Below are 12,436 nucleotides of genomic sequence, written 5' to 3' on the forward strand. Positions count from 1 at the left end.
CGGCCAGTAGGTAGGAGCATGCATGTGTAGGGGGGCACATGCGTGTCGCCGCGCGCGCGCGCGCGCGCACACACACACACACACAGACACACACACGCACGCACCCTCCTGAGCCTCGGAAGGAGGAAGATTGACGAGGCGCTGCAGTTGCAAGGAGGACTCGGGCTCTTCCTGGATTCCGCAGGAGCCCNAATGAAGACTGCCTCCCGAGGACTGCAGGGGAGGCAGAGCCAGCCGGCGCCCGGGACTGCGGGCCTCGCGGCCGGAAGGCCCTGGGGGACACGACTCGGACGCTGTCATCCCCACGCCTCGCTCTGAGCCCGCTGGGTGCGGAGAGGGTCTGCCGCCGCCCCTCCGGCTTCCCGGGCGCCCGATCCCGGGTCAGCCCCGGAGGCCTCGGCTTCCTCATTTGTTTGGGTCTTTTGTGCCGTGGCTCACAGTTGGCTAAGCACTCCTGCGCTGAATCGGGCCATTGTCTGCGCTCCCATTGCTTTCACGCTGCANTAGACGGATGAAGCTGCGCGCTGCGCCCAGGCGCTGAGGCCCCCAGGATCGGGGCGGCAGGTCGCGCTCCCCCACCATGAAGAAGACCCGGAGCACAACCTTGCGGCGCGCCTGGCCTAGCTCGGATTTCTCCGACCGGGCCTCGGACCGAATGAGGTCCCGCAGCGAGAAGGACTACCGCCTGCACAAGCGCTTCCCCGCGGCCTTCGCGCCCCAGGCTGCGCGGGGCTACATGACATCAGGTGGGTAGCCGCGTCTCTGCCCCCCGGGCCGGGTCCGCGGGCCCTGCTCGGCGCGCCGCCGCGGGGGCGCTTCGGTGGGAGCACGGCCGGTGATGGATGCGATAAGTTAGGGGGAAAGCCGGGGAAATTAGCTCCTATCCACCATTTTGTACCTCCGCAGGATCCGCAGCAGGCCCTCTCAATATGGGGTTTGGGCGCTATTCGGTAGGTAGAATGAGGGAGGGGGCCGTGCCTGGCGCTGGGCTGCGGGAGAGAAATGACCGCAAGGCTGCTGGGTGGCTGCNACGCGCAGCCCCGGCCGGGTGCGCCCCGGAGGAGCCCCGCAGCCTCCCCGAGCCGGCCGCCTCGCGCGCAGGGAACTCCTTGGGAGCTCGTTGGATGCATTCCGCGGGGGTAATGGTGTGTCTGCGGATGGAACGCTCACATGATTCTGTGTGGATTTAACGTATGTTGCCTCGAATTCGGTTGTATGGAAAGAATGGAGGCTGTATTTGCGTGGCAGACAGGAAGGACGAACAAAACGGTGAATGGGCACGGAGGCTTCAGAAAGGGTTTCATCATCGTAAAACGCAGTGCTGTTAAGAGCGTCTCGGAAGGACCCGGTTCCTTTTGGCAACACAACGGAATGGCTTTGGTTGTGACTTGGGAGCCCAAGGGATAAAATACTGGAGGAAATGCCGGAGGAGGAAAATCCTGGAACTCTTCCCTTGTTTTCTTCTTGCTTATTGTTGACCACTTGTGTGCAGTGGTCAGCCATCAGTTTGGTTCTTTTTTTTTTTTTTTCATTTTGACAGAATTAATTTTCTCCCAAATACAGTGTGAGGGAAGAGCTGAGATTATATTTGGAACCACATACTATTCCAAGTCATCCTTGCCTTCGCTGGCAAGATTGCTTCAAGCTTGTGGTTGGTGCTCACAGGGTAGCTTTACTATCTTTCCCCATAAAACAGCAAGTTTATATATATATCCCTGGGACCAGTATTTTGCTTTAGACATGCCTTGTGACCACATTTCTATAAATATAAAACCTAAATAAAATAACCATCTTTTTATCGCAAAATCTGGCGACAGAAGGATGTTGTGCTGCTTTGGCAATAAGGCGCCCTTGATTCTCTCTTTCATGAAAAGCCAAATTTGCAAAGTGACAAGTACAGTTTATATGTTAGGAATTCAAGTCAATCACTGCTGTGATGGCTACAGTCTTCAGACTTGTAATTGTAAATTTTGAAACGCACCTAAATCGAAATCTAACATCAAAACACATATGTACGTAAATGCATGTCTGCACTGAGTGTTTTGATAATCCCAGGTCTCAGATGCTTGGGTTTGAATGTCTTCATTCTGCACCCTCTTTTTTTTTTTTTTTTTTTTAAATCCCTCTTCAGGAACCAGTGCTGACACCAGGTGTGAAGCTATGGGAGGGTAGGTGGCCATAATTTCTTCAAAAAACTTGTGAGATTCTTTAATGATTTCAGGCATATTCCCACAGAGCCTGTTTTAATCTGTCTTTGGCATAGCTTCATTAATGATCACGTTTTCGTTATCTGCTAAAGTACTTCTTCTCTGCGCTTGCCAGATCTGTGAGGTGTTTCTGAAGGCTTGGGGGAGAAACTCTTAATTTTATTTGATTCTCTTTTCTTATTTCGTTTCTTGACCTGCACATGGTAAGCAGGTCGGATGGTGATATTGAAGGATAAGCCATTTCAGGATGGTAGTTTTCTACGTGGATTTAATGTTAGGTACCTGCTGACAAAAACGAAAACACCCCCCAAAAAACCCAAAAGGTAGGGGAAGAAGAGCTGTGTCCTTCATTCAGCATTTTCCAGAGTGTCCCCAAGAGACAAGTGCCTTGCTAGATTCTCAACTAGAAGATTGGATGTAATATGGCTTGCCCAAGGAGGGAGGGGTATTCTTTACCCATCCTTTTAAATGTTAGCTAAAACGGGTAATGAATGGTGTTGGTGCTGATGGGAGGAAATAGTAAATATTAAGACAGACACCTGTAATGAGTGTAGGGAGAGTAGATGGAATCGCTCATACGCATCTTTCGTGTGTTTGGGTGGGTATCTTACCAATTCCCTTTGCAAATATGAGCCTTGATAGGAATAGATGCTATATTGAAACAGTCAGAGATCATTTACAGGAAGTTCTTTTCCTCTTAAGAAATGTGAAGGAAATCCACTTGTGTCAAGTTAGTGATTCTGGACATAAACAGAGGCTTTGTCACATAAAACGAAATAGGAAATGAGGCGGCTGAGAAGCACATGAGTCTTTTCATATTTCTTCTTTCTGTTTGTCCAGTCATTTGGTGTAATAACAACTGGTATCATCATACTTCATTTTTCAATAGAAAGAGTTTTTTTGTTATTGAGTTCAAAGGACAAGATAAGTTAGGGAGTTACTTAAAACAAGGAACTTAAAATAACTTCACTTGAGGCTCTTTTTAGAAATCCACCTCTCCCCACCCCAACAAATATTCCTAAAAATATAGAGGGGGAGGGGAATCACTTTTTTTTTTTTTTAACTTTAGGAAAGGAGAGAGAGAGAGAGAGAGAGATCCTTGGAAGTTTTAATAGCTGTTGTTTTGGTCTAGCATACCTGTCACACAGTAGATACTTGAAGTTTAACTGTGTTTACTAAGGCCGAATTACAGGCGTCCATAATAGCTTTCTAATGAGACAGCACCATTTCAAACAGCCTTCTCTCCACTAATAAGTAATTACCAGTTTGAAATGTAATTTATAGTAGTAGGCTTGACATTTAGCCATGGCTTTTTCATATAGCTTCAGGATAAACTACACTTAAACTCAAGAGATTAGAACAGGCACATAGAAAACTTAAAAGAGATCCTGTGGACGTATAGCTAGAGAATTCTGAAACTTCAAATATTGAAGACCATGTCTTTTATGACTGTTTAAGCTCCCAATTCATGCTACCAAATCTAAAATAATCCTAAGAACTCACAGGCCTCCTTCTGGCAATCAGCAAGTTCACAGGCCATGTGATGAATTCCTTGTTCATCTTGAATATTAATTTCCCAATGGTAGTTTCTGGGCAGAAGGGGGAAAATCTTGCCTTTTGTTCAAAACAAGACGAATAACTCCGTGCACATGCATTATCTGAAGAAGAAAAGAGGTTAGATCAAATGGATGTGGAATCATTCTGAATTTTCTAAAACTAGAAACTATGACATCAGTTAACTAGAAGTAAAAGTTAGTCTCCCCCCAAGGAGAGAAATATCTGTATAATTTCTAGTGCTTTCCACATGAAAACATGCTCACATACAACCACGAAAGACTTTTCAAGGCACCAAACCTTTTGTTGGTGAAGCTCTGAGAGCCTTAACTGTGACCTGCAGACTGCTCACACAAATGGTGCTACTAACTTTGCATTTTCTTCACTCTCTTCTCCCCCACCCCGGGGATGAGCGAGTCTTGGTGTCCTATGTGGAATGCCACCGAGTCCGGGGGCATTCTGTTGATCAGGACTGGAAAGCCATTTTTCCTCATAAAGGTTCTATAGAGCATGTCCGTAAAAGGTGTTGCTGGATGTGAGACACCTCCAAACTTGCAGTACTTTTAGACTTTAAAAAACGCCACAGCAGACAATTTTAACACTATGGCTTTAAAGGGTTTGAAAAGAAAGATAACCCAAAAGCCCCAAATTGACATCTGAAGAAAATTGAAATCCGTTTTGTCTGCCAATCTGACTGATCTAATCGGTGGGGAAGAATGACCAGCACAACCACCTTGATGACTTTATTCGTTTTTATTTTATAGAAATGGATTCTGGGGCGCAGCTGACAGTGTGTCCCAGATCCTTCTGTTCTGTTATTTTAAGAGACGTGAGAGTTTCCTGGGAGTGGAGGATGGACACTCGAGGTTCTAATCTGGGCCTGCCACCGACCAGCTTTGTCCCTGGCGAGTAACATGACCTCCCTCCCGTCTGTAACGGGTCCTTCTGGCCCCTGCTTCCATTACAGAATCGGGCCCTGCGGCGACTCTAATGAGCCATCACGGGACTCACGAGCACTTACACAGAAATCGTTAGGAATAACCTTTGCCCTTTCTACTTACTGGAGTCTCGAGCTTCCCAGTACGTGGGGTGTGTGGGAAGTGTGCTCATTTTGCAAAACAGTCCTATTTCCTGCCATCTTCGAGCATTGCGTTAAATGTGTGCAGCACTTGTCTTGGCCATCAGAGTGACGGGGGAGGGAGGTGATGGGCGAAGTTGTAATCATATGCAAGTTTTAATAAACAGCATCCCGTCAGCTCCTTTCCCCTCTTTGGAGAGATCCATTTTCAGCCAGCTAGCTACTCCAACTGTGTTTTAATTTGAAACTACCTGTGTTGACTCCTTTCATCAGGCAAGTGGAAGTGAGGAATATTACACTTGGTGGTGAATGACTTTATTCTTTATTTCCCAGGAGAACATGAATGCACTTACAAAAGGTCACCTCTCTTGGTGTTTCAATATCTTTTACACTCTCATGAACGTTTTTATTTGAAAACAGGAATATGAGTATGTTGTATAAAAACCTTAGCATTTTTATACCTCCAGAGCAATTCTGGCTTAAGTTCTCAATACCCCAGAGAGTTAGGACACTTCAGACAATAGCATGTTCTTTGGCACATGATTGCTTATGCTGGGTGCAAATGTAACCGAGAAACAAAATCTGGTTAGGTCCTTGCTCGTGGGATAATGTGTTCGCTTTTCAGTTTAGGATAGCCTTTTGTGGATCAGAGAAACTGGAGCCTAATCTATAAGATGGAGAGGCTCTTGCAGTTTGTAAGAATGTAGGCTAGAGTCAACTCTAAATTAACCTCAGCCACAGTACCACCAGGAAGAAATGTCATGGGTAATTTTTTTAGGTAGATAGGAAACCTTTCGTTAAGTGGTTAATCCCTAGACGGTTTCTATGTGACATTGGAGTGTACAACCACTTGGTCAGAAAATCCAGTTTCTCCCACTTAAGTAGTTCTAAAATCTGCCCTTCCTTCTTCATCTTGTGTTGGTTAAATCTTCTTCTGTTCTATTACAGTGTCTTCCAGACTGACTTGTCTTCAGGTCCGGTTCATCCTCCGAGGGTCCCCAGAGGCTTTTTGTGTTATGGTCATATCATTTCTCTTCACAGTGTTTCTCATGCCTGTTGGTGAAGTCCTAGACCAAGGCTCTTCTTGGCATTACCTCCCCCGTGTTTTTTACCTCTTCTTCCCGTTCTTTCCCCACCATCCTGTGTTCTAGGCTCCCAGAAATACCTTCAGCAATACCATTGTGCCATTTCGTGCCTTTTGTAATGTCTGTTCTACTGCTTAGAATACGCTCTCCATCTTTTTTATTTCTTTAAAAATTTTTATGTTTATTTATTTTTGAGGGTGAGAGAAAGACAGAGCATGAGTTGGAGAGGTGCAGGGAGAGAGGGAGACGCAGAATCTGAAGCAGGCTCCAGGCTCTGAGCTAATGGTCAGCACAGAGCCTGATGCAGGGCTTGAACCCACGAACCGTGAGATCATGATCTAAGCCAAAGTCAGACTCTTAACCGACTGAGCCACCCAGGTGCCCCAAATGCTCCCCATCTTTAAAGGTCTGAAGGAATACTATTGAACCTTCCAGAACCAGCTCATACACCCCTTCTCTTTCAGTCGACCCCTAGCTCTTCCCTAGAGTAAATCACTCCTAGGACATTTGTTCCATACTCGAGTTATAGCAGCACGGCCATCTTGTGTCATACCACGAGTTCACACGTGGATCACCAGTGTGAGCCGGCGAGTTCCTCAATGGCACTACGTGTTTTATGCACATCTCTATTTTGCCATCAACCACAGGGCTTGGCACATATTGGGCACCCAGTAAATGCTTATTGGATGAATGAACAAAATATGACTTCTCTTTAAAAACTAGATGAAGACATGACCAGCTGTCAGTGAATCGACCATTAGAAAGCAGTAAATAATAGGATATGATCAAGAGTCAAGTGGGGCCATTGGTACGGTTGCTGTAAATGGAATAGGAGTTCAGAGAAGGATATCAACTAGAAAGGGCCGCCCGGAGGGAAGCCTTCCATGTGTCTTGAAGGACTGGGTAGGATTTGAGGAGACAGGGAAGGAGGAGGATGGAGGGAAGGTTGTAGAAGCAGCACCAACCGATGAAAGGAGCGTTTCAGGGGTGTCCGGTGGCCTGCAGGACAGATGGCAGACATGAGAGTCTTGAGGCGAGGAAGCCAGCCGGGACGTGGGTGAAGGGGCTGATGTGACCAGGCCCTAAGATGCTGAGCGAGCACCGCAGAGCAGGCCTCCCCAGCACTGCCAGGCATTTGCACACCACCCCCAGGATTTTAACCGGGTTCATATACCACCCACATTACTTACTTAGTATTTTCCCGTAACCTGACTCTGCTGTTCGACTGACGTGAATTCAAAAGAAAATTTTCTATTCTTTGTGACATTACAGAGTTCATTTGCTAATTCCATTTTTCTAATGTCCATTAAAATTAATATATTACTGTTTCAATTAAAATATTCAACTAAATATCACCTGAAATGACCTCACATACCTGAGGGGTAGTCTCACCACATATCAGCCAAGAAAGGAGGGGTGGGTCTGAAGGGGAAGGGGAGAATCTTCAAGAACAAAGAACTGGCCATTCCTTATAACTGGATTTAAGATGTTAAAAAAAAAAGGAGAGGGATAAACCAGATTTTTGTTGGAGGAATGCAGTATACGACCAGAAAGCAGGGGCTGTGGACCAGATGAGTTCCATTTTGGCCCTAATGGGCTGATGAGACACACAAGGAACAGTAGAAGTTAGAGATACAGTTTTGGGGGTCATCCACTTACCAATGTCGGTTGAGAACACGAGACTAGCTAAGCTTTTTTTGTGCTTGGTGTTCTGTTTCTTAGAGGGGAGCCGATGACTGACTTATTTTTGTTCCTGATACATGGAGGGTCAGTTGGATTCCACGAACTTTCAGTCCCACTTGGGTTTTTCTGAAAACGGGGGGGACCAAGATCAAGATTGCTTGGAGGTCACCTGCTGTCCCGTTCCCAAATGTGAAGTGCATTTTAATGCTGGGATTTGTTTTATTGGTGTTTGCGTTCATTCAGAAGCCACAGTGCTGTCGATAAAAGGGATATATGCTTGGTGAGCATAGTCAGGTGTGAAAAGGCTTAGAATAGTGGGTGTAGCCGCCCAGGAGACTAGACCAGCTATGTAAATAATGTACACTTCAAACATCTGTCATACACCTATACAGTTGAAAAATTATGGCTTAGGTTACTCATACACACAGTTAAAATCTCCATTTATCTTTCTACTCAAATCCATGATGGCCCCTCCAGGCCAAGTTTTCTCCTTTTGAAGATAAAAGAGAGAGATTTGGCAGATGCCTGTGGGCATTACTGGTAGCAGGACGTCTGCATGGCCCTCTCTGATGGCCATAGCTTCAGAGGGAGGAGCCATCCAGCGTTGCAATTAACGCCCCCACCTCACCCCAAATGCACATTCCTGTCTCGCTGATTCTCCAAAGAGAGCTAACAGGCCATTTATTGCTTTCGGCACATCCAACTTTGTCTTTGAAATCATTTATTTTATGCTTACATGGAACGAAGGGCCCTCATGGCTGTTGGGATACATTGGATATTTGTCCTTTGTTTCTTGGCTGCCCGGCATCTGAACTCCCCACTCCCAGGGGTCGAATGAGCGCCACCCTCTCAAAAGAACCATTCAGGTCCTACCCTCTGGTACCTGTGAATATGAACTGTTTTGGAAATGGGTCAGATGTGATTACAGCGTGGTCCTACGTGAGTAGGGTGGGCCCTAACTGCAGTAAGACTGGCGTCCTCACAAGAAGGAGACACACAGACGGCAGGCACACGGTCGTGTGAAGACAGAGGCAGAGACTTGAGTGATGCATCTGCAAGCCACAAAGAAGGCCCGGGTCTGCCGGCCCCACCGTGAGGCGGGGACAGGCGCGGAACGGGTTCTCCTTCAGGGCCTCCTGAGGGGAAACGGCCCTGCTTGTGTTGCCCGGTCCCCAGAACGCTGAGAGAATAAACGTCTCTTGTTTTAAGCCACCCGGTTTACGGTGCTTGGTTGTGGCAGCCCCCCGAGAATGAATATACCCGCTTTATGAAGGTCGGAGGGAGGTTGGAAACCACACTTCTCCGTGTTGATGCTGCACTTGCCCTGGGATTGCCTGGAGGGCCCGAGTTTGTGACCTAGGCTTCCCCTGTTACCCACGCACGCCCTTTGCTTGTGCACAGAGCAGTGGGGGTTGTGAGGCACGTTCCCCTCACAGGGTGGTGGTGTGCGAGACTGAGTTCTGGAGCCTGGCAGTGAGGGGTGAGGAGGGACAGTTGGCATTGTGTGGCCTGCTTGGTAGCGCTCATGCTTCGTAGAGGCTGCTGAGGAGGACTTGCCGAAGGGGCTCTGGCTGCAGAGTCCAAGCCTGGATCTCCAACTGTCCCCGCCCCCAAAATTCTCCAGATTACTCAAAATTTCAGTAAATATTTCAGCCTGTTTCCCTGAGAGGCTGTGTAGCATAGCGATGTAGAGCAGAGGTACAGGCCACATGGCTTCATAACCCAGCCTTTCCAATACTGGCTGGGTAAACGTGGATAAATTACCTATGTCCTCAGTTTCCTTACCTGCAAAATGGGAATCATAATGGTATATACCCGTGAGATATGGGGTGAATTATTGAATTAATATACATGAAACACATATCACCAAGCGTGACACACAAGAAGCATTACATCAGTATTGTTTGTCACTAGCATTACTAAAAGAGCCAGCACTGATTTTTTTTTAATGTTTCTTTATTTTCAAGAGAGACAAGAGACAGCATGAGCAGAGGAGGGGCAGAGAAGGGGACAGAGGATCTGAAGCGGGCTCTCTGCTGACAGCAGAGAACCCGATGCGAGGCTCAGACTCATGAACTGTGAGATCATGACCTGAGCTGAAGTCAGACGCTTAACCGACTGAGCCACCCAGGCGCCCCAAAAGAGCCAGCATTAGTTTCTGCTAACCCAGTGAACTCATTTGAATTTTCATTTTGATTGGTTCTAAAATAATTGAAAGGAATATTTGGACATTTTTCTGCACACTTGGTAACTGGTTATTTATAATGAAGACAATGGTCAGCTGTTGATAAACTTAAAAAAAAACAACACTTTACAAGAGTTTGTTTCTCCAGGGACTGAACATGCCCAGAAGAGCTGAATAGGAGAGACAGTCATGGCGTCAGATGGCGTTTTCCACCTTTGTAATAGTGGCTTCAGCCTTACGTTCATGAAGTGCCTTTAGAGAGCAGCAGAGTGTTGTGACTTAGGGCTTTGGAGTCAGAGGGTTGCACGTTGGTGTCCTGACACCCACTTGTTGGCTGTGTGATCTTGGTAGTTTGTGCGATCAGTCTGTCCTGTTTCTCATCTGTAAAATGAGGGTAAAGTAGTATCTTCCTTACAGTTGTTCTGTGCATTAAAGGAGCAAATGTATGCAAAACAATTAGCAAAGTGCCTTACACACAGTAAGAACTTAGTACATTTTTACTCCGATATTATTATTTCTTTGGAGGTATAACTACGGGGCTGACTGGTTCCTCAGTGTTTAACACCTGAGGATGCCGAAGAAGGGTGACAACAGGTGACGTTGTCCATGACCAGGTAGGGTTAAAAACAGCTTTAAATCTTAATTCTTATGCTTGGTACTCACTTAACCAGAAGCCAAGCATTCCATTTCTTCCTGATTTTGGTGTGTGATCTTCTAGGAAACCTACAGAACTGTTCATTTACGTAAGTAGGCTTGCTTGCCCTTGAATGTCCATCTTTGGAAGAATGGTAGAGCATCATTTAGTATTCAGTGCCCCTGTAGGCTCTACATCTAAGAGAACTTGGCTTCATGAAAGTCAGAGAGGCAGTGCCCCGTATGATCAGACTCCACTTAATCTGAGATATATATGCATTGACTTTTCAGTTGAAGGCAAAGGAAAAAAAAGCTGCTTCTGAGGTGAGGGTTGAGCTGTGTGATTGTGTGTGTTTGTGTATGCAATAAAATCGAGCATCACAGAAACACGGTGTGAGGTAGGGATGCAGCGTGAGTCTAAGGTCCATCTATCAAGGGCACTTTTGAAAATGAGGCCCAGTGGCTTCTCTCCTCCAAACCAAGCCCATTTCCCTTCTTTGGGGGAGTTTAGTGATGGTCCCGTGGAATCTCAGGTCAGAAGTCTCCCTGAATGGTGTAGGACGTAAAGGGGTGCTGAAGGTTGGGGTCCACTCATCAAATATGTTAATATTTCAGCAGCTTTCCTAAGAGCAGATGTTTGGCCACCAGACTGGAACGGCCAAACTGGGGGAGAAAGCCCCCCCCCAGCTTTCACTGCTGCTACCGCCCCCTTCACCCCCCATTCCAGGCAGACACGCAAGCTGCATCCACTGGGATTTGGGAACTCAGAGCTTTCCACTTTTGCCTTGTTTACTCCTGAGTTTGCATTTTACCTATTCGTTTTTCAACACTTCTTCCCTCCCGGGACCCCCTTTCCTTAAAGTCCAGGTAAAAATACCTGGGTACTAAGGACCTTGCTTTATGTGGCCATGGCCAACTGACTGAACTTCAAAAGCCTCCTCCAGTTGTAACTCGAAAATGGAACAAAAGCGTTGGCTTTTGTTGGTCGAAGCATTGTTTTTGGAGCATGCAGACCTTGTTTCCCAATAGGTTGTCCTGTCCTTGATGTGGGTAATTTAAACACGTGCGGATTTCAAAGGACGTGTTTGGGATGCCGAATGCAAAAAACGATATGCCTTCCTGATCTCAAGGACCAGAAACGGAGGTTTGAGTCATCAAATGCTGCCCGAGGTGTGCAAGTGCGTTCTCTGCACCAGGGTCCTGCGAGTGTCCTCAGGCTGGGGTTGAGGCTGCGGGCTTGTGGAAGGTGTGTTTCCCACCACTGTGTGCGTAGTGCGGCTCTACAAGGCTTCTGTTCAGCTTGCGGGAGGGAAGCCAGAGGTCGAAGGGCCTGGGGCATGAGCACAGGCTTCCTCTGTCAGTCTGAGAAACAAGCTCCCAACAAGATAACAGAGTTCCCCCCACTCCCCCCCAAAGAAATGTGTAAAAAGATAGCAGACTTCCCACGTGGTCCTGATGCAAAGATATCCCGGGGGAGCCTTTTTACCCTCAGTCCCCTTTTCCCCCAGTGGAAGGGAATCATTGGTTATTGGACACGAACTTGGCACCAGCCAGTGGGTAAGAATGAGCTCATTCATTTCACACAGCAGTCCTGGGGGGCAGCCACTAATTAATAAGCAGCAAGATGACAAAACTGAGATTTCATATATTCACTCACTCACACACACACACACACACACACACACACACACACACTTTAAATCAGATACGTATTCAACTCTTAGTCTCTATGTTAAAGGTTAGTAAAATTAACTTCTTATTTTTAAGTAAATATTAAGTGATTTCTTTGGCCACTTTGGCGGGTCCTCTTGCCCTTACTCTAGCGCCCCCTCTTGTGAGGCCTGTGTTAAGACTGAGAGGGCAGATTTGAGCCTTACCTGCATATTCTGGGGAATCTAACCTCACACATTTGTGTACGTTACTTGAAAATTACTCTGTCAGCGAACATTCTGAGCATGACTGTGACTTTCCTAAAGAACAGTAGTCTCCTAGAATCCAGCTGGCCGGGCTG

At 46.8% G+C, this 12,436-nt stretch overlaps 1 protein-coding gene across 1 annotated transcript in view; it reads left to right on the forward strand.

The window, feature by feature from the left end:
- Positions 1 to 580: 580 nt before the first annotated feature.
- Positions 581 to 12,436, forward strand: part of STOX2 (storkhead box 2) — a 109,444-nt gene continuing 97,588 nt past the window's right edge. The window contains exon 1 of the mRNA XM_077761956.1: positions 581 to 746. Coding sequence (XP_077618082.1) covers positions 581 to 746 — 166 coding nt within the window. The remainder of the gene's footprint in view (positions 747 to 12,436) is intronic.

This window comes from Crocuta crocuta, unplaced genomic scaffold, assembly GCF_008692635.1.
Source record: "Crocuta crocuta isolate KB4526 unplaced genomic scaffold, BGI_CrCroc_1.0 scaffold90, whole genome shotgun sequence".
Classification (NCBI taxonomy): Eukaryota; Metazoa; Chordata; class Mammalia; order Carnivora; family Hyaenidae; genus Crocuta; species Crocuta crocuta.